General features: G+C 39.3%; 2 protein-coding genes across 2 annotated transcripts in view; one reads left to right on the forward strand and one right to left on the reverse strand.

Moving 5' to 3' along the window:
• Window positions 1-972: 972 nt before the first annotated feature.
• Window positions 973-27,969, reverse strand: gabrd (gamma-aminobutyric acid type A receptor subunit delta). The gene is made up of 9 exons (XM_030056312.1): window positions 27,589-27,969; window positions 11,734-11,849; window positions 9,615-9,682; window positions 8,866-9,086; window positions 5,601-5,683; window positions 5,013-5,150; window positions 4,367-4,522; window positions 3,720-3,931; window positions 973-2,107 (listed from the first exon to the last, which is right to left on the reverse strand). Exons 1-9 carry the CDS (start codon window positions 27,654-27,656, stop codon window positions 1,784-1,786), a joined length of 1,386 nt encoding a protein of 461 aa, XP_029912172.1. The 5' UTR covers window positions 27,657-27,969; the 3' UTR covers window positions 973-1,783.
• Window positions 27,848-27,996, forward strand: part of cfap74 (cilia and flagella associated protein 74) — a 76,838-nt gene continuing 76,689 nt past the window's right edge. Inside the window, exon 1 of the mRNA XM_030054841.1 lies at window positions 27,848-27,989. Within this exon, the coding sequence (XP_029910701.1) occupies window positions 27,848-27,989 (142 nt within the window). The remainder of the gene's footprint in view (window positions 27,990-27,996) is intronic.

Here is a 27,996-nt window from a genome sequence, read left to right on the forward strand (position 1 = left end):
TTTATAGGGCTCCTAAATGCTGTCCCTGCGTGACTTAAGACAGAATTACACAATTTCTGGCAATCTCTCCTTGATCTTTGCTTTCTATAATAATAATCAAAACGACACAATCAACTTTAAACTCATTTCGGTTCATTTATGGTAAAACACATTTGAATACGCTGATTATCCCAGTGGCAATGCTGTAAGTAAGAAATCTACCGTTGGGTTTAATTAGCAAGTGATTGTATTTCCTCATTCCTAGATGACCTGAAAGCACCTTTCCATTTCAGACAGCAGAAAAGAAAAGACAGCCTTTGATGGACTAGAATTAATAGGTGCTGTTGCACACTCCACAGTCTGGACATTATGGCTGAACAATTAATTAAAATATTATCAGAATTGAAATATGGCCAACTGCAATATCCAAATCACAGGAGCTGCAATTTTTTGATAAATGTAAAATTTTACAAACCACTGTTGTAAATAAAGTATTGTGGTGCTATAGAGATGTCCTGGCCACAAATTGCATTTTCCAGATGTGAGAAGCTGTGTTTGTTTGGTACAGACCCCAGCAAATATCACACCATCATCATTTTAATAATGATCGTGAATCATATTGCAATCTGTGAAATTTGCTGCTACATATATATATATATATATATATATATATATATATATATATATATATATATATATATATATTTTTTTTTTTTTTTTTTTTTTTTTTTTTTTTTTTACCATATCGTTCAGTCCTACTGAACTTTCACAAAAATCCTACAAATTAGTGCCTTCCTGTTTACCTGCTGAAGAGGTGGACCCACCTGAAGCTGAAATAGTCACTGAGTTCGAGATTATTGATTTACAACCTGCAACAATATGTTGATGGACAATTACCTGAGGGGATTTCTTTTTTTCTTTTTGTTTTTCACATTAACTGGGCTTTAAGTTCAAGTGAACATCTGAAGCCAGGGAGAGAGACACACACACAGGTAGTGGAGGAAGTCCTTTAATGGAGAGGAAACAGGCAGAACTGGCAGAGGGAGATAAGACACTCCACTCTGCGTCCTAAACGAAAAATGAATCAGGGGAGGTGGGTGGGGGTGGTTGGGTGGAGAAAGAGAGAGAGAAAGAGAGAGAGAGAGAGAGAGAGAGGGAAGGGATGGAAGGGATGGGGATGAGTGAGGTATCAGCCATGCAGAGTAGTTATACACCTCATCTTGTCATCCTGTTTTTTGGGCAGCTCCTTGCTTTGCAAGATAGTAGGCGGTTCACTCCAGATTGTGGCTATGAGTTAGTTAAGCTAACTACACTTATCTGTGAGTATGTGGTCAGTCTACATACAGTATATTGCGGGTGTACAAGCAGGATGTTTTCTTGTAATGTCCTTGTAATGAAATCTGGATGGAGTTCCACGTCGGCTGCGCTCACTGCGTATGGTGTTGTAGGTAAGATGGCCAGAAAAAGTTCAAAAGTTGAGAGCGAAGTTGTCATTCAGTGAACCTTCGATAAGCAACGCGTCGCTACTCAAGGCTCATGGAGTCCCTTGCCTTTTACAGCACTGTGTACTTGAAGACATGAAGTCCTGCTCATACTTTTTAAACTCTTAACTACTTCCGCTATTAACCACATTTTGATATTTAGAGGCCATAACTTCATTCCTCTTGAAGTTTCACTCCACTGGCTTACAGTATATATGTTGGTTGCACCAATCCGCTGAGTATTCAAAGTGGCACATCTCCCCGATTTTCTTCTATATACAGCCATGGACGGCAGCCAATCACAGAGTCCTCCTGTCCTCTGCTCACATGGTGTACGCTACCCAGTAAATTACGTTCACCACGGCAAACGTGAAGGGAAACACAGCCCTGGCATAGATGTCGATGGTGTCGGCATCGATGGGCTTGCAGACGCACTTGGCACAGCACTTCCTCTCCTCCTCGGTCTCCTCCACCTGCCTGGATCTCCTCCTCCTCGGTTCGGCCTCGTCGGTGCCCACCTCACCGGGGATTTCAACCCCAGAGCGCTGGGCCCGGCCGTGGCGGTTGGAGATCATCACTCCCTGGTTCATCCCCGTGACCGAGAGGGAAAACAGCACCATGGCCTGCTTGCCGTTCTTCACTATGGACTGGAAAGAGAGAAAGAGGCATGTGAACATACATGTTTTTTTTTGTAGTTTATTTTTTTTTTTTTTTTTTTTTTTTTTGAAGAACTCTAGGCATTTTGTGAGCTTGGAGTTACAAGGTTCAGGTTCAGGTTTTGAATTGTTGGGCATCAAAACCATAATTTATTTTGTAGTAGGCTGAAAACTGAATTTTGTTAGATCTAGGCAAAATGTTTGAAAGGACATGAATGGCACCTTGAAATCATAATTACTAGTTGGAAATTGGGAAACACTGAAGCCTGAGTTGTGATTTGCAAAGACTTGCAACAGTTTCCATTTTCCAGGTTGTTATAGTTCGCCGACATTTCTCACCAAAGCACTTGAATGTAATTCAAGATGTACACAGGAGTTCCGAGGGTGGAAATAAGAGCTTATGACATTGCACTTGAAGCCATGTTAGCCCTGGGTTAAGACCTCCATTAGGCTAACAGTCATTTCACACTTGCAGCTCAGTGTGTTAGCCCAGGGCTAACATTGTACTTGTACTTATTAACTCAGACCTTTAGCCCAGATTTGTACTTATTAACCCTTCTTACTTTGCAAAATCTCTTTGATAATGGGCATTTGATCACAAAACTGTATGGAACCATCCCTAAAAAGCAGCTTGGTCAATGTCAGTGGTAGTAGTACCAGAGACATTGCTTAAAGAAAAAATAAAAGCAGAAGAAGAAACTGTTAATGCAATAATAACCTCAAATGTCTCATGCTGTCCACCAATATTGGACATGTGCAGATCTTTTAGAACCTATTTTATCACTGTCAAGTGTCAGCAAGCAAATCGGTCAAGGCATGAGTAATTGTGAAAATCCCTTTCCAAGATATAGCAATTATGGATGGTTCTTTCTTTTACAGTTGCACTGCACTTTCGTGTACAATCATTTACTACTTATAATATCTCCATTCCCCTTCCATTTCCTTTAAATATCAATCTCTTGGACATATTTAAATACTTTCATTTCTTTTACTGCTGCGAGACTACAACTCTGCAAACCAGCTATTTTGCTAGGTTGGGTCCAAAATCTTTTAAATACCTTGTATATTTAATATTTTTTCCTTTTAAATGAATGAATAAATGATTTTTGAATCCCTCAAGTTCTCAAGACCTTGAATTGACTATTTGAAATGATTTACACAGATATATTAGATATCTGGCTTGGATCCTTTTCTTGTCTTTTTGGATGCTGTATATAAATTTGAGAAACTGGCCTCTGACAAAAAAACAACCCCATATGACCCTAACCCTAACCCTAGAGTTAGGTTTTAAAGTTAAGCTACCTAATATTAGCAAACTGCAAGTTATGTTTATTAACCTTAACCCTGACCTTTTCCTAACCTTATCCATTATGACAAAACTTACAATGGCACATTGTAGATATATTATATTATGGTATTTAGGCTGCATATAGAGTTTCATTGCTGTTGTTATTAGTTGCTTGGTAGGAGCACCTCTGTAAGCACTGGGGTCATATTTACAAAGAGCCATATGTGGTAGGACATAGACTGTTTCCCACTGCCGCTGCCCTATACTGTTACCTGATGCTGTCTGATGAGTGCATGATGTGAATGTTTTTCTTACCTCAGAGCTCAGCTTGTTAGCTTTGACCTTGGCCTTCTCTTTGAGTCGGTAGTCAGCGTTGTAGTGAGCGAAGGCGTACTCGATGAGCGCCGCAAACACAAACACATAACAAATCCAGAAGTAGACATCTAACGCCTTGATGGCTGATGCTCGCGGCAGGGAGGAGCGGGCGCTTACCATCAGGGTGGTCATGGTCAGCACCGTTGTGATCCCTGCAGAAGTACACAGAACCAGCATTTTTAAATTTGACCAAGTTTATGCCAAAATTTTACCAGCTTCTGAAACAGAATTTGAAACAAGGGGAAAAAGACTGTCCATTAGCCAATAATAACAACTGAATTGAAATGAAATGAAAAATTATCACAGGGATAAACAACATCATTATCTATATATTAGTGTGGAATCTGATGGAAAGCTTTCAAATTGATGTAAAGGTTTTTCACATAGTGTAGTATTCATCAGTCCTATACAAACTACATCATGTCCAACATATCACTGGGAACAAAACTGATTGGCAGAACATTTTTACCAAATGGCCTTTATGAGGAAACTGATCAGTCTAACATGCAACACATGAACCAGGTTGGTGACTTACATCATCATCCCCAACCCACTCTTTAAACAGAACTTATCAAATTAATGCCAACCTAAGGATACCCGGGCAGGAACTGCTGATTGACTGATCCAAAAGGACACCCAGGACATGGCAACCAGTAGTATAGAGGGCATATATGACTGGATGATGTAAACTCCTCGATTACGTCTCAGCTGGAAGCGAAGGCTGAGCCTTGGAAAGCGTCCCGCTGGGTAAAAGGAAAAGAAAAGGATGTCATGTTTAATTTTGCTCTGAAATAAGAAAATTGGCTTTGTTTTGAAAATCCAACTGTTTTCCGAAGATGTGAACATGTGGGAGCAACTGTCTGCTTACTCACAGCCCTTTCGGCAAAAGTTAAAGCCATAAAACATACAGTATACTTGCAGGCTAGGTCTTTTTAAGAAGTAACTCCTATCATCTCCCAAACCTCCAAGCTGCGTCAGCAGCAAGCCTGGTAACATGTTGCATTCTTTCTGTGCATAGAATATAGCCACAGAAAAGCCTGGAGTTAAAAAAAAAAAAAAAAAAAAAAAAAAAAAGCTTGCTTCAGAAAGACTCTGCAGTTTTTTCCATTACAAGAGACACGCCAAGTCCAAAACAATTCACAATGCATAAAACACCCCAGACATATTGCTTTCAAAATGGCTGACTGACAGCTGACAGCTGAAAAGAGAAACAAAAAGGACAAGAAGACTCACCAGATTTGAAGTTCATCATCTCAGTGACAAATCGATAGTCTGTGATGGTGAACTGGGAGAGCTCCAGCTTGTCCAGGCCATGGATATGTCTCTGACTTTCTGACCAGTGATACACTATGTCCTCTGAGGAATAACCATCTGGAAAAAAAGACAGACATCCAGACATTTTATTAGCCCAACCAGGAAAAATGCAGTACCGTATGAGGGCTGCTCAGCATGCAGCAGTACCATTTTCAGCATTCCATGGTGGAATGGAAACATGAAACTTGAAACAAGGCTCATTATTGGCGCATTTTCACAGGACTGAGAGTTCAGCTTCTCCTTTGATCAACGTCACAGCCAGAGACCTTGCTGTCTGCATATATGATTTCCATACATTTATATAACCTTATTTGATTTTCATAAATTTTTCTTTCTGTATTATGTTGAACCCCTTCTGCCCTTTCCTCCTCATGTCTTTCCTCTAGGGTGTATAGATATTAGCAGCAAATCTAGAACACAGATATCTACAACATAGACAAGAAATACAACAGCAGAGGGGGACAAAGTCAACTTTCAAGATGAATCCAGAGGACAAGACAGACTTACAGCTCTCCAGGTCCAGCATGCACTCCTGTTCATCCATGGGATACTTGGTCAGGTCCATATCGCATGCCACTGTTGAAGTGATACTAGGATAGACAAAAACAGCCCACTTAATCAAAACTCGTTATATACCATTATACTTGGTTTTCAGCCTGTATTTATTCCGGGAAAGTCAACTGGGCCACATGCAGTGTTCAAGAAATGTTCTGCTTCACATTCACATTTATACTTGAGATGGACACAGAGATTTTTTTGCATTTTTCTTGCAGTTTATGACGTTACAATGGGAGAAAACAGCTTCCTATATTGTGGCACAGGCCTACATCATGAGGAATTTTCATTCCCACAGAGATAAATAAAAATGTCTGTACTCTTGGCAAAAATTCTATAATTTAGGATTGTGTCCGGTGCATGGGTTCAACTTTCATAAGCACTGAGAAACCAACAATAAGAAAAAGACAAAAGTAAAACTGGCGCTGAAGGGGGGACAAAAAGACATTTGTTTACATGAGTTGCAAAAGTGACAAAAGCAAGGATCTCCTATAATGTGGCATGGAGGGTCAAGAGGTTTTCATTCCAAGATGAAAAAGATTAAGCTTTACCCATCACTGGTTGATATCAGTTTCTACGCTGTCTAAACTCATTTGAAATCAAGATCATGGGAGCTAAAAATCACATCTTAGTGCAGACGTTTATAGTTAAAGATGTTACAGCCATCATTATTAGCCTAAATCACAAAGTGAGGCTACAACAGAGAAGAGTGCCCCACTCACAATTATCGGAACATCATAATTTCATTTGTTTGCCCAAATTATATTGTGGCATCATGTGTGGTCACGGGTGGGAAACCTTCAATAAACTCAGCTTTCATACACAGAAAAGATAACTGAATGTCCCCTTGAAGACAGACGCTGTGGCTTGTGCGTATTTATGCACAAGACACAGCAGTGTATCTTCATTGATTATTTCAATCTCAAGACATACAGACACAGTCAGCATCTAATGTTCATTCTAATGTTCTGTGTTATTCTACACATCTAAGAGGTCAGACAAGCAGTCCAGGTTCATACAGATAAACTGTTTGGAGTGAAGCAGCCGTCCTCCTGATAAACCCTGAGCTCTAACAGCAGTCTAAAAAACTATTCTGGAAGCTAAACGTTTAATTCTCCTGGAGAGTTCACTCTGTCCTGTCAAGTTTATAACTACAGTTTTCAGTTTTGCTACTTAACTGTCCCACCACATTTGCTGCAGCGACATCACTGCGCGTAACTGAGAGCAGCCGCTCTGATCTTTAAAGTAAATCCTTCAGAAAATATTCATACATCAATACAATGTAAAATAAAGAAATCACCTGCTCAACCTAATTTGAAAAGCAACACAGGCACAGGTAGAGGTGTAGTGGAATGTCCATGCAGGTGTGGGTCTCCAAATCAGAGAAATCAATTAATTCAGGTGGGTGGCAGGTGGGTGAATGCACACAGATTTGGATAGTGTCAGAGCCGGTTTGCGCATGACGTTATTAGAAATGTGACCCATCACTGTGTACAGACATTCATTCCATCCACTAGATGACACCACGTTGCCATCTGTCCATCCAGATTTGGCTCTCGGCAGTTTTCGTACTGGCGCCAGAGCAGCAGCAGCAACAGCAATGCAACTGTAGCATAGCTGAAGTGAAATGCATTATTGGCTATAGGCTATGTGGAGCTGACATAACCAGAGGGGCGAAAATGTTATAGTTTGAGATTTCATTCATCTTGGCCTAATAAAAGTAATGTCAGATAAGCGGGTGTGACGATGAGCAGGAGCCTGACTTGCTCGGAATGTGATGATTTCAAGCTGGGAGAGGGTATTTCAACCATGTAGTTCATTCTACGTGCTGAAAATCTACCCCATCATCACCAGCAGAGTGCCACTGACTGGCCAGATACTGTACACGCCCACTGCCAAGCACAGAGATCGACAAATAGGGCAGCCAAAGAGAAACAATACACTGAGTTATACCGTTTGGCCAGGCAGGGAGTCGCTGAGGGAACTCAATCACTGCAAAAACGCAAAATCTTACCAAGATTATTTGTCTTATTTCAAGTCAAAAATGTCTTATTTCTAGTCAAAATATCTCATTACACTTAAAATAAGACATGATCACCTCAGAAGTAAATTGCTTTTAGACAATTTTCACTTGTTTCAAGTGAAAATTCACTTGAAACAAGTGAAAATTTGCTTGTTTCATTGGCAAAATTTGCCAGTGGAACAAGTGAAAATTCACTTGAAATAAGTGAAAATTAGCTAGAAACAAGAAACAAATTTTGCCAATGAAACAAGCAAATTTTCACTTGAAACAAGAGACAATTGTCTAAAAACAAGTTACTTCTGAGGTGATCATGTCTTATTTTAAGTGTAATGAGATATTTTGACTAGAAATAAGACATTTTTGACTTGAAATAAGACAAATAATCTTGGTAAGATTTTGAGTTTTTGCAGTGATGTAGCTTCTAAAGTCCGAAAAGTCAAAAAAAAAAAAAAAAAAAAAAATGACCCTCCCTTGGAACAGTGTTATCCTTATAAATAACTGCCCTAATCCACGGAAACTGCTAAATGAATAAAGATTGAGTGTGGGGATTTGGAGGAAATTTTACCAAAAGTAGAATTATTTTCTTCTGTGGTCTAAGCTCTCTGTGTAAGTCCTCACTTACAGCAGTAGCTGGCAGGTGTCTTAAAGGTACATGAAACGTGCTGGAGGGAAGTGGGGGACAAGAACATGTCTACATGTGTTCAATGAAGAAAACAAATGATAGCGAACTCAGTCTATTTCTGTCTCTGTGGTGACTACTGCTGCTGTGGTGTGGAGTGATACAGGAAGTGCAGAAGTTACCGGATCTTTACAGATGTTGATAACAGGAAAAACACAACACAAAGTTGAGCAGAAATACTGTCTTTGTGCACTCATGCCTTTTAGTTTGGGAAAGAGAGGCTTGTGAAGTGATGCTAAACCTTCTTTGAGTGGATTTAGGCAGTTTGAGTGTTATGCTTAAGAGTGTTAGCTGGGGGGAAGCCCACCTCAATGGCAGGAGGCTAACAGTTAGCATTTGGAGAATCCTGCCAGTATCCAGCACTGAAGTACCACTACTGTCCTGCAGCTATGGGGGAAGTGAAATTATATCATTTTTTTTTTTCAAAATGGATGAGCTATCCCTTTAATAGTGGTTCTATTGTTTGTCAAAGCTGAATTTGGCCTATGTAAGACGTGAAATAATTTTCCTCATACCGGCTGCTGTAGAGGATGACCCCATCAGGCTGCAGGCGGATCAGCTTGTTCTCCACAGTGACGTCATGGAACCAAGCGGACTTGGCATTGACGATGAAAGTGTCAGGCAGCCAGAGCTTGTCCACGAAGCGACTGTCCAGCCCAAGTGTCTTGTTGGTGTGGTTGTAGGACAGGCGGTCATCACGCCAGCTCTGCCGGAGGAACACGGTCATGGTGTACTCCTGCCAGGAAAAACAGGCACATACACACATGCACACGTAGCTGAGTCAAGGGCAAGAGGAAACAGGCTTTACGCACATGGAGATACTGTACATGCTCAAAAATGAACACCAGTCCTTTAAAGGCTAAGACGTCTTAAAAGCTAAGGTCTAATCGATACAACAGATCAAACTGATACATCTCTGGTTTCGGAGCAAGCTTTCACAAATGCAGTATTTATTAAAAATCCTCTTTTAATGTGGGTTTTTCATTTAAAGAAAGGAAGGGATTTGCTTGTAAGGAAAATAAACAGTAACACATATTTGTATCTTCCCACTACATTGATACTTCCTCCTCAAAACCCATGAAAGTAACAAATTATCAGCCAATGTGTCACACATGTTCACACTGAGCACTTTCCAAATCCTCGAGTGGAATAAATCAGGATTATGCAAATGGTGAATCTTTGCCGCAATATTAAAGTTGAAGAGTGCAGAGAACCTTACTGTACAGAGGAGGCACACACAAAAGAAAGTGACTGGGTGCTTTACCATGTTGGCTTCTGAGATGTGGTCAATGCTTGCCACCTCTATGGCCATGGCCACGTTCACTGGCGGGCCTGCAGGGGAAGAAGTGAGAAACACAGCAAACCTGCCCCTCCCCGCCCCACCCCCCCCAACCACCACAACTATTTCCCTTAATTCTGACTCCATCCCTCCCTCTCTTTCCCATTCTCATTTCATCACCCATCTGTTTCCATATCCCTCCCACCATCCTCCCACTCCTACAGTGCACAGAGATTAAGCATCATCCAGTTTAACCATGCTAAGTGGCACATTGCACTGTGGGCATTCATAAACAGCACTGGGCTCTCATGGACTCGCACAGAGTGAGCTTCTGCCAACAAGCGCATTCACAAACATCGTATCAACAGTTTGCCGTATGATTTGCATGGATTGTGCCTCTGAGATCGTTATGCTGGAGGGCGAAAGCTACAGGGGTGCAGAGATGAGCTCACTGATGTAGAACGGAAAGGCTATTTATACTGAACATTAAGGAATCATACATTACCATTCCCCTCCCATTCAACACTTATTCCATAACCATTTACGACAAATCATGTTCTGTTGCCTATACATTGCATGCATGGAGCGTGAGGTGATTTACAATGATGTTGACTGCAAGTCAAGGTCAGTGGAGGTGACTTTAAGCTAATTCATTCACCCGATGCAACAACAAGCATATTTTGACCTTTGATAATAAATGTACAGATTAAAGGACCATACCAGTGATTTTGAATGTTGGGCTCATTTATTACAGTTAATCCACATTTTACTTTGCAACAAACCATTTGCAAAACATGTGGGTGTACTAAAGATTTTACAAAATATAATTAAAATGTCTTTATTTTAAAATTCTAATTGTTGGATGAAACGCCCACCTTATAATGTTCTGCTTCAACAGCTAACAAAGTTGTCTCCATTCATAAACCACAGAATTGATACCTGGCTGTGGAAAGCAAACATTTCCCTGGAACTATTTTCTGGCGGAGAGACCGTTTCACTCCACCCAATTTCAAGTCATCAAAACACAACAGTGCTGCTGCTTTTATGAAAACTAATGTGGACAACATTTTTATGGTGATGGAATACTGCTGTGCAGAAAGTTTGAAGTCTCTGAAAGTTCATTTTCGTATCGTAGTGAAATGAATGGAAACCAATGTCTGGATAAAAGGGAGGAAAAATGATATTGGCCTTCTAAATCACAAGTGCTTGTTTTGGGAAAAGATTAGCAGAAACAAAGATCTTGTAGATATTAGGCTAAACATGCAAAATCACTGGTATGGTCTTTTTAAAAAAAAACACATAAAAATGCACATTTAGTACTTTTCACACACAAAAAAAAAAAATTAACTAAAAAAATTACCGAATGTAAATATATTGTAAATATATTGTAAATATATTCCACATTTAAAATAATATTCATCTAATGTTAAATGACTATGGGACATGAGTTGAATTGAGGGAAATTACTCCAAATAATATATATGATTCCCAAATGGCCATAAACATCTTTAGTTCTTGACACGTACACTATCATATTCTATATCCATAGAAATGTAGAGAACAGACCACACAATGCTGCAGTATGACGGTAACTGTAGGCGAGCAGAGCACAAGGCAGCATGTTTGGTGATACGGCTGCTCCTGCTTCACATTTTCACCTTTTGCTCAGCTGAGTTAAGCTGTGAGATTGAGAAATCTATCGCTGTGGTCATTGGATGTTTCACATTTTGCAGCCATTCTTAGCAAAGTACCCTGGGTGGTGCTCCTCATACTCAACACCCACCTCTCTTGCTGATGAGAGGCATCACCTTCAATAACCCCCTCCCCGAAGCTTCTCCTCACTTAATTCTTAGCTGTTCGTCACCATGGTCCGAGACTCAAAGCATGTATTTACATAGGATAAATACAGCTCTCGACTAGCGCAAAAGCCAAAAACAACTAAAAACACTAAATAAAGACATTTATCAGACTTATGGAACTGGAAAATAAAACAGTTTTAAAAAATGATAATTCCATCATATATGTTGAGTTATGCTAAGGATGGCTGTAAATGTGATGGGGTGAAAGTCAATCCAATGCCATGAGCAGTAGATCTCATACTCACCTCCTATCCCAGGGCGAAAATTTCTCGCATAGCCCTTCATTAAATCATCCAGATTAGGTAACCAGGATATTTCAATGTCAGTACCTACATAGTCCCCAATGTCACTCAGCATGGCCCTAAAGGAGACAAACACACAGCAGCCTTGAGCAGTCATCCATCCACACCGTGGCCACAAAAAACCTGGAAGGGGCTGAGATACAGTTGACCAGAATGAGGAAACAAGAAACACGATGCAGAGAAACAAGGGGCTCTCGCTGTTTGTCTGCAAATAATATCATTTGACAGGTTAGAATGTGAAAAATGGTTATAAACAGGGTTAGACTGATATCTGGGGCTACAGTTGGACCTTTTGAAGCCTGAGAAAATTCACTTGATTTCTTCCAAAAACATGGGGAGAAAGGTGATTAGGAAGTTAGCAAGGAAATACCCATAAATTAGCAAGAAACTTGGTTAAAAAAAAAAAAAAAAGGACCTTAAAATTGCATTTTAAAAAGGGAAATGAAATTACAAGAAAATTAACCCAAAATTAGTTTGAAAAACAATTCAAGAAAATGACCACAACCAGCCAAGAAAGAAAGAAAGAAAGAAAGAAAGAAAGAAAGAAAGAAAAAGAAATGAAAGAGATGGTCCTCTCTATTCTATCTAGCAAAGTGAACAAACTGTACATATGTTACTGGCCAGTTTGGGGTGCATCTCATCCAGTTGATGTCATCTTCCACCGATATGATAAATATGATGCAGTCTGATTGATAACTGATTGATGGTGTAACATGAATCAGCCGTTGTCTACAGCAAGAGCTGGATTGCTTCTGATACATTTTGATTCCAAACAATAAACCATTAATACATTATATTATTATTAGTACTACAGAAATAGTGGGATTGATGTCCTGGGTTCCAGTGGCTATAGTTTTAGTGTGTGTGTGTGTGTGTACATATATATATGTGTGTGTACACATATATATATATATGTACACATACATATACATGTATAGACATGGATAAAGATAACATAAAGAAAACATCTTTGTCATGGCTCTTGTAGGCGTGTATTTCTTCAGCTGTTTTTCCACACAGGGGCTGAGGAAAGCAGAACCAAATCTATCACTTTATATTGCTGACAGCTCATACTGTACATGATGTTGTTGTTCATGTCAAGGACACCAAAATAGGTTCCCATTAGAGCAGAGACAGGCGTCTCATAAGATTCTGTCCTTTGCTGTTAGCTATGACTTTGCACACAAACACACTAAACTACAGCAGCGTGTGTGCTGTGTAGGTGGCCAGATGCTGTAACCACAGAGGGAGAGTGAAACCTCTGAGCAGACCCGCTGGTATGGTTGGAGCATGACAATGCAGCACAGAGACCACCAGGGGGCAGTTTTGCATTCTGTAACAGTGGGCATGCAAACGCAGCACATCTCTGATAAAGAAATTCAGTTTGGGCTGTTATGTGTTGGAGTTGATACAGGGTCAGCTGCAACCTAAAGGCAGTGAAGCTGTTTAAAATATATCATGTAGAAGAGCTTTTCTACATTCCTTGGACAACTACTGTAGGAAACACACTGTGCCAGGGCTTTTCAAACTTTTTCATGAATAACCAAGCTGACTTTCATTAAACCTTGATTTTGCCCTATACGTATATATACACACTCAATGGCCACTTTATCAGGTCCACCTGTACAATCTAGTACAATCCAATCCAACTGTTCCATCAAGTTTCCTTTTCTGATGCCCATAATAATAGAGGTGTTCAATTCTGTTTGGCATTGAGCTCATAGTTAGTGCTGCTGTTGGACTGGACTGCATTTTATTGAGAGATGTTTCCACTATTCTGTCTCCCTCATTTATATAATTAGGGAGAACAAAATATTAAAAACACCTGTAAATATAATGTAGTCCAATACAAGACCTCTGCAAACTACAACCTCAGTAATAAGCCTGTAAATAATACCTGTAACATTTGTAAAAGGCAAAGACAATTACCAGAAAATTACCAGAAAATTGGCTCCCCACTCCCCCCTTGGGGCCCTAAAAGGAAGACCCTCAAGGGCTCCTAGGGAGGGCACTTTGAAAAGCTCTGGTGTATGCAGTATTGTCACCGGACTACAGCTTTGATTCGTGCATTAAACTCTATCAAACTACTTCCATTCCAGCTCACACAGATTGGTGGAAGCATTAAAGGGGAAGCTGTGTGCGCCTGATCAAGTGAGTTATGACAGTGCTACAACAGTCGGCTGGCATTTGAGTGGAAGGCTAAGTACTTCCTGGAGAGAGATGTCTCATACCCACAACATGAAAAACATGCAAAACTTGTCAGCATAAATATTGAGGCTGAGGGCATCAGCAGTCCACAACATATGAAGAGACTATGAAGTGGGAAAAAATGGCACGCACATTTATATAAACATCAAAACACACAATGTCAGTGACATTTCCTCACTGAATGCATTTTGACATTGCTGCTCGTATTTTTAGTCGGGTAATCACTGTCATAAATGGAATAAATAAGAACACTGGCTAGATTAATTAATCAACGTGTGACTCCTGGATTCCTTTACTAATTGGCAATTTCTAAATCTGGAAAGAGCTCTTCCCTCAAGAATCCGTAATGTGCCACGGTGAAATATATCTTGGCACATGGAAGGAAGGACAGGACGGAGTGTGAGGGGAAAAAAACAAAAACATATGAAAGGAAATTTAACTTTGTATGAATCCTGCTGTATCATTTAATTGAATCAAAGGTTAAAAGCCATGAAAAGTCACTGGAATCTCCCTAAGCATTTCATAGTATAGCCAATAAACAGTGACCTTACACTGACCTTATATTGACGATAATATGCCTAAAAGAATGTGTACATGTTAAAAAAAAAAAAAAAAAAAAAAAAAACTTTTCTGTTGCCATGGTATCGCCACAGTTTTCCTATTGTATTTCAATAATATGATTTATATACATATTTCATGACGGAGTATCATTTATTACTCATTAAATGTATCATTTCTGTAACTCTCCAGCAGGAAGGTGTTCTGCATCATTTCATGGGGAGCGTATGTCCTGTTTTTTCCGTGCAGCAGAAGAGGATTATTCTGGTACATGCTGTGTGGAAATTTGCAGCTTATGAGTGAATATTCATAACTGCAGTTGCCTTTTGACAGTCGTCCAAATTGCACTTCTTTTCCTCAGTGTTTATGTTGACAGCTAATTTTGGTTTAGTTTTAGTCTTTTGACTAAAATTCATTTTAGTTTTAGTCACATTTGAATTTTGTTAGGTTTAGTCTAGATTTTGTCGACTAAAACTTCAGGTGGTATCAGCTGAAAATGAAGGTTTTGATCTTATTCTGCTAAATTCCTCAATATGTTATTAGCAAGTGAGATTGATCTACATTCCTCCTGTATTTTGTATCTAGCTTTTGTTTCTATATTGTAATGTGATACCACAAGTGACGTTTATCCATATGTCTGTTCCCTTTCAAACGGAGATCAGGAGCAGTGTTTCCTTTTGTCTATTTCTGGAATTTTCCTCTCTTTTTATTTGTTGACCAAAATGTCATTCTATTTCGTCAATAAAGGTTCATTTTTGTTTAGTATGAGTCATGTTTTCATCCTCGAAAAAGTTGTGTGACAAATACTTACAGTTTGAGTCAACAAAACTAACACTGCTTTTATTAAAAGGCCAGTCCTTTAAGTAAAGTTTCATTATAAATCATTATTTTGTCTCCATCTTTGGTCCTGTGCTCAGTTCTGTGATGTTTGTGCATCTCACTTCCCAGAAATCACCCATCAAATGCTCAAACAGCCTGGGCGGTGCTGTGATGTCTGTCTCCTTGGATTGTCTGAGTTTTAATTCCAAACTAATGGAAAACAAAACATCACTTCCTGTTTGCCTGAGGATTTTCCCAGGAAAGAGCTAACAGATACCGTGCATTTAGAACAGGAAATGTAGCAGCTTACATAAACTGCCAATAGGTTGGATCCTTTTTATATGAGTCTGTGATGGACAGTAGCAACATGGGTATTTATTTTCATAAAAACGTTGCAGATTATTTTTTTTTAATGCAGCACTGTTCAACACAGAGGAGGCATAATATGAGGTAAATTATTTTTCTCAAGCACTGCAAACTGTGGTGTACCTTGTCAGTGTGCAGATCTGGAGGAGTGAGAGTGACCTGAATTTGCATGTTGATGACCACGCTGTGCCAAAAAAGCACAACAGAAATCTGGCTCAGACACAGTCAACACTCTGCAAGGAAAAGCCAAATGGAAACCTAATGCTGCTAAAACACACTAATGGGGTTGAACACTTGATTGGTCTTTGGGGAGATCCAGTAAACGCTCACACTTACCCTATTCTCTCTCCCCTTTCTGCCTCTAAAACAGTTCAAAGTCTCTTTCCATATGATGCTCATTCTTCTCCTTCTCTGTTTCCCCTTCATTAAATGCATCTCCCGAGGCCCGGATCGGAACACCGTCTGTTTATGAGCGAACTATTAAACAGACGGTGAGCCGAGTCGGAGGAGAGAAAACACAAAGAGCGGCAGCCTGTCTCAAATTTGCAACGGCTTTTTTTGAACGTAATGTACCGCACACGCTAACGAGCTTAATTAGCTTTTTACAATGACACTGATATATACCTGAGCGCAGAGAGCATCAGGCCTCTCTTCCCCAAGCACAACGCAGTTTGCTTTATTGGCATCAGTGTCCAATTAACAGCATTGCTTCTCAAAGACCAATTGAATAAAACACAATTTAACATACATAAATAATGATAAAACATCTGTTCCGCTTGTTTGACTGTGTGTGTTCGTGTGTGTATGTGTATGTGTGCAATGGATTACCTTATTAATTTTAGTCATACAATTGTGTATTCACCAGCCACACCTTTTATTCTGCAGTGAATACACATCAGTGTCATTTTTGTTATAATTCTGGCACATTTGAAGCTTCTCCATTTAGTGCTATTTTCAGCTTAAATCAGGCCAGGAGAGCCTCCTTTATTAAAGGCTGTCAGAGTAAGCCTCTATAGGATTAGGTCCATGCCGGGAGGCCCTGAAGCAGGATCAGGGGACACCCAGGGGTCCTCCATGGGATCAACAATGAATAGTGTCATTTCACTGTTACTTTATTCACTTAGTCAGGGTCAAGCGTTTTCATGTCATCGATCCCCAAATGGATAAACATTAAAGGGATAGTTTATCCATTTTGAAAATTTTGATATTAGTTCATTTGCTGTTATGTGGGAGAATACTGCTGCCATCCTCTGCTGTCTTCCTAAGTTTGAGTTTGATGATGTGTGGCACAATTTTTACAGACCAAAATTTTGTTTTAAAAAAAAAAAATGTAAAAAAAAGTAAAAGACAATAGAACTATTCGCTTGTGTGGTGTAAGCTCCGTGCTGGTCCTCAGTTACAAGAGAGGCTGGCAGGAGCCTCAGAGGTACATCAAACCTGTGATAGAGCTATCTTCTAGTACTCTGGAGAAGGTTGTTATTTTTCTTCTCCAACATGCGTCCACGTGTTCAGTGAAGAAAACAAACCATGGCAAACTCAAGCAATCAGTCTCTGTAGTGGCTACTGCTGCTCTGGTGCAGAGAGATACAGGAAGTGCAGAAGTTACCGGATCTTTAAGGGAAAATACAGTCATTAAGAGTAATCTCAGCAAAACTATCGTCTGTGTGCCCTTGGTGGTTGTATGTGCATTTTAGTTTTGCAAAGCAACACTAGATTAAGGCAGTTAAACACACAATTTCATTACACTGAGTCACAGGGACCTGTATTAAGAAGAGATAAGTTGTTAATTGAATAACTTATCAGTAAATGAATGTGTGAAAGGGTGAGCGTTGTGGATGGGTAGACACAGAAGGTAGCTTGTCGTGGATGGATAAAGATGGTGGAGGGACAAGAGGAAAGTGGGGTGGCCACCTCCTGTGCATAAGGCTCATAACTCCTAGCTACAGCCCTGGACCCAGAGACCCACAGAGGAAGATTTTAGCTGTTGACTATTACATTTTCTAACTGTTTACACAGAGACAACAGAGTTTGGCGTACTGAAAGGATGAAATGATATGAAATATAATATAATATGATATTTATTTGTCCAAACACTGCTTGTTCCTGTGCATCAAAGTCGCTTGATAAACGTACGGCACAGCACTGAGTTGCCTGAGGTCAAAGTGCAGCACAACAGAGCACAAAGAGCTGGGTTTTCTTACTAGGATAGAAAAGGCTATCAGGCAGATGTTCAGGTCAGTGGCAATCCAATGCTGTTCCAAAGAGCCTAAAGCAACAGTTTTCCTCTAAATATGAATCAAATAATGTTCAGATGATAAAGTGTGAAAGGAAGCATTAGCACCTCAGTCCACAGCTGCATTATACAACACTTGCTTGACAGGACTGACCAATCAAATGATCATTTTGGCAGCTATCTGAATTATTAATACAGACCCCTGCAATTTGAATCACTACTGCAGTTTCAGTCTCTGGTCCAACCTGCAGTTTGTTATACAATTTGTTATTGTCAACAAAGCAAAGGCCCACTGGATGAAAATGGTGATTGCCATTGAATTGGTTAGTATAAGATATTGTTGTCTTTTTATTTGTATTATTAGTATACATTGTGTGGATACTGCTGAAGAAAATGTGAATTTCCTGCGGGATGAATAAAGTATCTATCTACCTACCTACCTACCTACCATTCATGAACTTTATAAAACAATAAAAACGCCAGCAGATAGGTAATATATGTTTTTATCCCAGCTGCCTCAAATACAAAAAGCAGAAAAAATTAAGTAAAAATCAACATCAACTTTAAATGTGAATTATTTTAAACCTCTCATGCATGATGTCCACTACAGAGCACACCCAAGGCTCGCCAAAATCTTGCCTGCATTTCTATACGATGATTGTTTAGGCAAAAACAATAAATAAATAAACTAAATAAATAAAACAACTGAATAAAATGTGAAGCATAGGTTTATCTATCTTTTGGTGACATATATTTCTTTTTTCCCCCTGTGGTTAAGCAATTATTTGTCCACCATAGTGAACATTGTACATAAACAGGTATATTTTATGCATGATAATGTTCAAATTGCATTGCGGTGAGGACCCTTTTGACTCAGCTGACAAAGTATGTGGAATAAGCATGGAAGCTGAAGACTGAGTGAAAATGGCCGTGAAGGAGGCAAATGATTCACAGCTGGCCTAGATCCTTACCACAGCCTGAACCTAAGAAAAACCCTTTCCTAAACATGGCCGCCTCTCACCAGTGTAAATGGTTGGTTTAAAACTGTGGGTCAGCATCTCCACGCCTGCAGGTGGATCATATTGTGACTCACTGATAAACTGAGCCTAAACTCTCCTCACTTCACTCAACCCTTCATTTTGTATAGTGCAGCTGTAATGGCAGGATTACATAATGAAAATATCTGTCAGTCTGCTGAGGATTTTCTATTGTCATTTTCATTTTATGTGGTTCCTCTTTTACATTACCCTCCCACAACCGCCAAAGCCCCGAGATTTTGGCATATACATATTATTTTGTAAATAATGCATGAAAAAAAAATCTGTGTAAGCTGTATTAAAGAGAAGAGAAAAGAAATGAAATGAAAAGAAAAGAAAGGAAAATGCACCACTTAGATAAAAATGCAAAAGGCGCTCTAAAATGCATATATTTTTAAAAGAAAAATGTAGATCCTTTGAATATGTTCATATAGCAAAAACAGTCTTAGTACAAAAAATCTTTGTAGCTGCATCCATAGAGGTATTCATGTGGTGCCTTGCTTTAAAATTCAGTCCACTATACAGTATCCGCTATCAGGCAGCGGGCCCAGCATCTCCAGCCAGAAATACGTGATAAAATCACTCTGTTATTGGGAAATGTACTCTGTGGACAGTGGGGAGGATTTATCCGCTGACTCAGCCTCTCATACAGATTAGCAAAGAGCAATGCGTCACCTGAATGCAGATTTAGGGACAAGTGTGACTGACTAGAAAGGTCATGAATGTTAGGATTAAATCCTGCTGCACTGACAAATCTTGTTTTATACAAGATGCACAGACTGTCCACCGCTAGATATGATGCTATGTAGAAAAAAAAGAAAAGAAAAAAGAAACACAAAGAAATCTATACAGTATATATCATAAAATTCATCACTCTGTCAATATAAGACATTAAAACAAGAGATAGAACAAATGAAGACAATAGTAATAATCTAATATAATATTATAATACAATAGCCTGCGTCAGTGCTATTAGATTTTATTTTGTGAAGACAGAGTTGAGTACACTGTGCCGTCCTCTTATCTCTTGCACTTTTTCATTTTTACACCTCACTAAACCATTGGTTATACCGCATTTGTTCTTACAGTGTCTTACATTTTAAGTCTAATCTCTACGTTATAGCTCTTGGCATTCTGCTGTTCCTTGCAAATGGGGTATTTGTAGATGCTAACCTTTTTCATTACAGGGTCAGGTTTTGAGAGATTGCTCCATTAGTCAACCCAGGCATTAAGAGATGAGACCATAGGCACCATCATCAGCCATGTGTCCCTGGCAGCTCGATGGCTCCAGGGCCTTGCATACTGCTGATGACAGCAGGTTCCATGATAACACCTTAGCATACACTGTGTTGATCACGGTAACCACTAGCAATGTCTGAAATAAGAAGACTGTATTTACGTCAAATTGTTATTGCTTTTGGTTCAGTGTCTTGTAGATTTGTAAATGAGAAATATTCCTTATTACATGGTTGTGTTGAATACTTGACTATGATTGGTCAGTGAAAGCATTCTGTGGTCTGTTATTTCAAGGCTGATGTCAGTGTGTAACCTCATCACTGTATCTGCTGCTTCCAAACTAATGTGCTCCACCAAAGAAAGCCTTGCTGCTGTTTGTGTTGTGAGTTGTCAGCTAGCCACATGTAGAGAGAGAAAGTCAGATCAGAAGCTGGTTGACAATGCCCAGTGTCAAAAGGTTATTATAACCCTTGACCTCCACTGCATTAGTGGGCTCCAAACACTGCAGACATGCAGGAAAAAGGGAGCAAGATACAATCAGGCAACAGCGGCAGGCGAGGGCCTCTGTTAGCTAGCATGCCGTAGCTACTTTACAATCTTGAAACATGAGCAGGATGGCAGCACCCATATTAGTATTTTTAAAATTAGAATTTCTGTGCTTTTACTACTGATTTTTGGATGGAGGCAGTTCTACAAGCCATGTAATAGGCGGAATAATCCACTCTGAATTGGTCTTCTACTTAAAAATAATAACCTCCACAGAGGAATCTGTGGATGAGATACTTCAGGGGAGGTCATTATTTTCAGCAGAACACTGCCTTGTTGTGGATTATCCCTTCCTAAACTCAGTGTAGCTAATATAGCATGCCTCTAGGAACAATTCAAGTGAGCAGCTACACATGTATCCACTATGGTGGTTAGTGATGACATCACCCACCACCCTCACTTCTTATGGAAACAAAACAGCATGTGATTTTATATAACATTACAGAAATGTTATTCTATGATCTACAAAACTGCTTCTAAAACTTCTAATTTTAGCACTTGTGAGATAATGCTAGTCACGATCATGATCATGACAATCACACACTAGGATCATGATCATCATCATGATCCTAGTGTGTGGTAAAGTCTGCGGCTAAAGAATCACATGGATGATTTTGGTGACTATGTTCTCATCACTTAATGGGGACACTGACCAACAGGCTGGTCTTTTAGAAACTTGGTATTTTCCTTTACCAGCAGCTGTATGAACATTTGAAAAGAAATCAACACTAGGAAACAAGAAACTCTTAGTCCCTTTTGTATCATGTCAGTGTTATACAGCAGTTACACAAGGTGAACTTTTCACTTCCATCAATCTTCTATGAGCAGCGAATAACCATGTGAGCACTGCATAACACTTCAGGCTCTGGAAGTAAACAATGCATACAGTGCCGTTCAAACCCAACACCAGCAACTACAAGTGAGAATTAAAGAATGGGAGCACAGCCTATGATGAGATGAAAATACGACAACTCGGAGTAAAACAGTAACAAAAAATAAAGCCCTTACAATGGAGATGTGTTTTTAAGTTTCTTACAACCTGTCTTCTTGATTTCAGTCAATTGCAAATTAGGCAATGATGATGATGGTAAAAAAAAAAAAAAAAAAAAAAGGTAGGGTTAGAGTGTGAATCAGGCCATATATTTTCATACGAACCCAACCCAAGCTCGAGATTTTGCTTGTCCTCCATCACCAGGTTACATTTACCGCCTGAAATAGCCTAGGTGTTGCCTTCAGTGTCAAGATGTAAACTCCAGCATTATACAGTAAGTTGACCAGAACAGACAGTAGATTCATCATTTTATTTTTAATTTATTTTACACTAGAGTTTCACTAAAATAACCCAACCCAAACCCAAACATAATTTCTAAATTTTTGTTGCCTCTAAATTGTCCGTGGGTGTGAATGTGTGTGTGAGTATATTTGTTTGTGAGCCCTGTGATGGACTAACAACCTGTCTAGGGTGTTTCCCTGCTGTCCACCCAGTGCATGCTGGGATAGTTTCCAACTAGCTGCAACTCTGAGCTGGAATAAGCCAGTATGGGAAATGAATGAAAGAATGAGCATTGCAATTGCAGTGTTATATTTGGTCAAACAGCTTGAGACTGTTGGTCTTCCAGCAGTGACATGTTACTAGAGGTAGCGTGAAATGCACAGGATGCTAAATTTGAAAAAGTAATGTTAGCTTGCTACTCTACCTATCCCACCACATCCACATGGTGGTAGGCACTAGAGTACAGATCGGTGTCATCATGTAAACTCTAGCACTATACAGGAAGTTACCCAGACGATTTTTTTCACACCACAGTTCCACTGAAATAACACGATGTGACCGAGCATGACCTGAACTCGAAAATAATTTCTAAACTTTGGTCCGAACCCAGCCTGACCCATCAGGACCTATTGGGTTCAGGTCGGGTATCCACAAACTAATAGCCACTTGCAAGCTTTGTAGAGGGGGTTTGTCCTAACTTTCCACAATGTTCCATCAATCTTTTTTTCCACCGTAAAACAGCTTCATGTATTTATGGTAACTAGAATAAATTGGTGTAAACTGTAGAAAAACAGTGGTTAAACCATAGGAAAACTATGCTTCAGAAACCATGATTTTAGTTTCCTGTCATAGGTAAAAACTCAAACATGGCTTTGTAATCTATGTTTCCTTTTCTGTCTGTGTAGGTTATAATGTCTCTTGTTTTGTGCTCCATTTTAATGGAGGTTTGTGCCCTCTTTTAATTTATTGTTGAGTTTGTAGGTCTGGGTTCAAATATGGTTAATTTTCATTATGTCCTTATCACAAAAAATGCATGATCTTGCATGATAGTGCATGTTCAGTAAATAAATAAATCTGAAATATGTTTGTTCACAAGCTGCTTCCCTCTCTTCACTATTTTAACATTACAAAACATTAAAATAGTTGGCATGAATAAAATAAAAGCCACATTTAGCATGAGACATTTGAATGTTGATGGCAGCAATGAATTATGTCTTCACTTTCAGATGTACAGTGGAAATGAGAGTGAAACATCATTACAATAAGAGATCTGTGAAGTAGCAGTCACTGTGTGTGAGCTGCCTTAAAACCCAACTCTTGACCCTGTGCCAGGTTCATTTTCTTTAAGTTGTAGCGCTCTTGCAATCACTCTGTAGCAAAAAGGATAAAGGAGCAGGGTCTAAAAACGTACATTTGAGGATACAATACAATGCACAGGGGCTAATTTAATTAGTTCAGCTGGAGAACATGTGTAATGCGCATATCTTTATTGAGGACAGTAGCTGTTTATCAGAGAAATACATGTAGAATGTAGCCAGCCAGGTAGTTCACAAAGATGGAGAAGATGAAGTGGGTGTAGAGTGGGTGGTTTTTAATATGTGTATTAATATTATATATGTGACTATGCTAATGCCGACTATGTTACAGTCTGTAATGTTAATACAAAGGTTGTAAATGCTGCATATTCCAGAATGATCTTGTCTTAAAACATGCTCATAATTGCAAAGTTCAAATAACATTTCAAACATTCCAATCTTCACCGACTAGATTTTGATTTTTATTCACATTCACAGTATTGTATGACAAAACAGAGGATCTTTGGAAGCTGCTTGTGCATTATTTACCGCGGGATATACCAGAAAACACTTGCTTTAAAAAATACTCTTTTAAAATATTATTTTATGGGTGTTGAGGTTTTTGTTGATTTATACTGGAAGTTGGTTACTTCTGTCTGTGCTGGTTATAATGTGTCTTGTTTTGTGCTCCGTTTGAATTGGGCATTGTACCTTATTTAATTTACTGTTTAGTTTGTGGGTTTGGGTTTTTATTTTCCATACAAATGTGGTTGTTTTTGTCCATGTGAGCTATATGATATGCTGTCTAAGACCCCAGGAGGACCAGCTTGTTGTCTAGGCATCAGTTAATAGGGATCCTTAAAACTAAACAAATAAAAATATTGCCATACAGTATATAGCAAAGATCGAGAATACTGAGTGTGTACTCACATACTTGTAGCTATAACACGGCCAATTAAACACCCACACGCGGCAAGATTTGGTAGCGCAAAGCTACACAAATGGAAGCGGTTGCACTTGCTTTGCATGTATCATTAAGCCCACAGTCATATGTAGCTCTACCACCATTTACACAGAGCAGCAGTCCATCTCTTACCACAGCTCTACATTACAATCCACTTTGCAAACTACACCACACTACGACTTCAGGAATCAACCTGAGCTTCCATGTTCCTTATGTTTAATTTCAAGCTCCTAACCTGACTACCTTAGGCTGCACTCGCTGGACAGGTACAACCACAAAGTTGAGTTACAAAACACCAAAGTGTGGAGAGTGATATATGTGGACTATATCAGGAGGTTTCATACTTTTTCGTGTCCTGGACTCCCTTGTTGACTGTCATTAAATCCAGGACCCCTACTTGAAGTGTTTTTTGACCTCGGGACTCTGATATAACCAGATATTTTGGTTTGTGTTCATTATGAAATCAAAACAATTAACCAGAAAATTCAATTTTTTTTAATAACTACAAGAAAATTATATGTATAATGGTTAAAATGACACATTTGAATGTCAGATCAGTGATGCTGGATCAGATTTCTTGTGTTTAAATTTAAACTATTCCTCATGTTGCTGAGGATCCACTGTCCCCAAACTCCACTTTGAAAACCACTGGACTATATCTATTTTTTTGGTTATGGTTTATGAGATAGGCACAAATACATCATACAAAGAGAAATTGAAAATATTTATCCGATACAAGCATCATAGTGTTTAAAGCTAATGCTAAAATGCAACCCCTGTCCTTAGAAGGGCTTTTGTGAAAGTGACAGATTAAAAGAGTGAGATACTAAAAAATAAAAAAGAAAGTAAACTATGGCAAGATTCAGTAAAACACACATGTAGAGATACAATATGTCTATGTCAGTTCTCACCTCACTGGTCGAATTAAACCTTCATCGACCAAAGAATCACAGTTATTTGGAAGATATGTAGAATAATACACACATTCCATTTTAAATCATATGTCCTAGATTTTCACTTTGCACTAAAATTGAGCTCCTGCAAGTTATATTTTTGTACTGATGTTACGAAGACAAAGTTGTGTATAGAGAGAATAGAATTTCTGATTCAAGCAAGCAGATTTAAGTTAGGTTTTTTAAGCCAAGATTCTGTGCTTCTGCTGTAGGTATTAAAGGGTGGAGACACCTAATATTTTTATTGTGTTAAAGCTGAAAATGAGATTCCATAGATGACACCTCTGGTGAGGTAACTTAGCTAAGCACCTTTCGTGAAATGGATAAACGAGGGGCTAAAAAGAGAATCATGGTGATTCTGTTCTGGAGGGGCTGGAGAAAATAAACTCATGAGCTTGCAACACAAAAAGAAAAATTAGCAGTTTGCAAGTTTACTAGAAGCAATGTAACAATGTGTGTGTGTGTGTGTGTGTGCTGAGAGGAGGATATAATAATTGTGCAAGAACAAAGCCTACACTGTGGATTGTACTGAGAGTAAAAAAGAGCAAAAAAGAAAAAGAAAAAAAAGCAATGACTACAGGCAGAAAATCCAATTACAACAGCTGTTACTCCCCCTGCTGGTGGGCAGCCATGAAAGTCAATGAGAGGGATTTGTCCAAAATCCACTCAAAGCCACAGTAACCTCACCTATTGGCCTTTTCACTAGAAGCACTCTGCAGCATTTAGCAGTGCCATGGGTTTAGAGAAACTAAGGATTAGTGGTACATGGTTGATTCCTGTGTTAGAACAAGGACAAGCTGCCATTTTTACTGCAGTGTGCTGCAATTAAATAGTTGTCATTTTTGTGTTCAGTTTCTCTTTTATTAATGTGATTTTGTTCATTGTTGATTGGGCACAGAGAGGATAAATGGAAATAGAAAGCATAAAGAGAAACCTTAGATCACTAAATTTACTAAAGTTACGCTGACAAGAACATGCTGAGTTTTTTGTTTGTTTAATGGAAATCTGTGCAAAAAGGTCAAAGTTACTACAAAATCTAAATGTGGCAATAGCGTCAAATCACTTTAAATGGCATTACTGAACTCTGAATGAATGAATTCTGATCATGGATCACAGTTCATTTTATCAGCTGAAAAACTCACAATAGTCTCACTTCACTGCATTATCAGCTGCACTTGAGAAAACAAAATAAACATAAAAGACAATACTTGGCATGGAGCAGGTGACAGAGGTCTAATTCTGTGAAACATGGCAGGTTTCCAGTTGATACTCCCAACAACCCCTTTTCCTCAACCACCCTTGCTGTTTCTATATGCCTGCCTAAGCTACTTTATATAGCACAAGGGGTTGTTTCATTATAGCATGCTGATCCGGTGAAATGCATGGTTTTGAAGGCCTGTGAAATGTGATACTTGACTCCTATAGTGAACACTACAGTAAATTGCTGCCATTTTCTGCCAGGTTAAAAAAAAAAAAAGCTACCAAGAGACCCACCTCTCCTCATACTCCTCTCCATACTAAACAATCACCTTATGCTGTACATAAGCATTATGCAAATGATGTCGCTGGGTCAGTGTGAGCAGAGGTAAAGCAGGAGAGAAGGCACATTTCAGGTTGTGACGATTAGAATTCATGCAAAAACTGCATGGACTGATAGAAATTATCTTTTCATTTGGGGTATAAGTTTTAAAAAACAAACGTTTTGGGCAAATGTTGCCACAGCCACAATATTCAAATATCAAATCCAACTTTAGATCAGAGATGGCTGATGTAAATTACAGGCAGTGAGATGCAGGAATTGAGCTGTGTTGGCTACTGTGCGAAACTGTGCAGTGTTAGGGAGGATAAATCAGGTTTTAAAATTAGCACAACATGCGTGCACGCAACGCCCATAACCAGGGATTTAGTAGAAGTAAACCCACCTACACTCGGTTTGCCCACCTTTCTGCTTACATTAATATTGATGAGGTAAAGTCATACGTCATCGCAAGTTGTATCGAACTGATCGATGATAGCCTATATTAGGGATCCGAAACTATAATCGGTTATGATATAGGTGGATGTTTGATGATCATGTCATGGTCATATTGTACCAGTTTATCCACTGCGTATTTAGAATCATTAATGCTTTCCCAAAAATGTAGATATGTAAGTGCTTAATTCATAGTTGATTGCGGTGGTTGTTCACTTTATGCTGATCAATGATGTCACTATTTCCATTTGAGGCGCTGTATGATAATGCGTGATGGATGGGATGGGCTGTAAGAGAATACCTGCAAGAAATCAAACGAAAATGAAGGTTGCTCTCACCTGGTGAAAATATCCCCTCCAATGAAGAGCAGGGCAAGACTAGACAGCAGGAAAGTTGAGAGCTCCATTCCAGACGATTTTACGGTCAATTAATAACAAAAGTTTCCCAGAATGGAAATCAGTCAGAAAGCCACAGAGGTTTGTTCTTGTGTTTTTTGTCTTAGTGCGCTCTCCGTGTAATCTTGCGGTGCGGAGAAGAAAGTAAAGAAGAGTGGTGATGATGTTGAAGAAAAGGAAGAAGATGATGGTGATGGTGATAATGGTGATGGTGGTGATCCATGATCGGCTCTCCGTCCTCAGAGTCCAGGAGCGCACGGTGGAGCGCGCCGAGGAAACTCCGGTCCTACCGCGGCGCAACAACGAGCCGATCCACCGCCTGTCCCTCAGCAACAGAGACTGGAGCGAGAG

Source organism: Myripristis murdjan, chromosome 7 (genome assembly GCF_902150065.1).
Source record: "Myripristis murdjan chromosome 7, fMyrMur1.1, whole genome shotgun sequence".
In the NCBI taxonomy this organism is placed as follows: domain Eukaryota; kingdom Metazoa; phylum Chordata; class Actinopteri; order Holocentriformes; family Holocentridae; genus Myripristis; species Myripristis murdjan.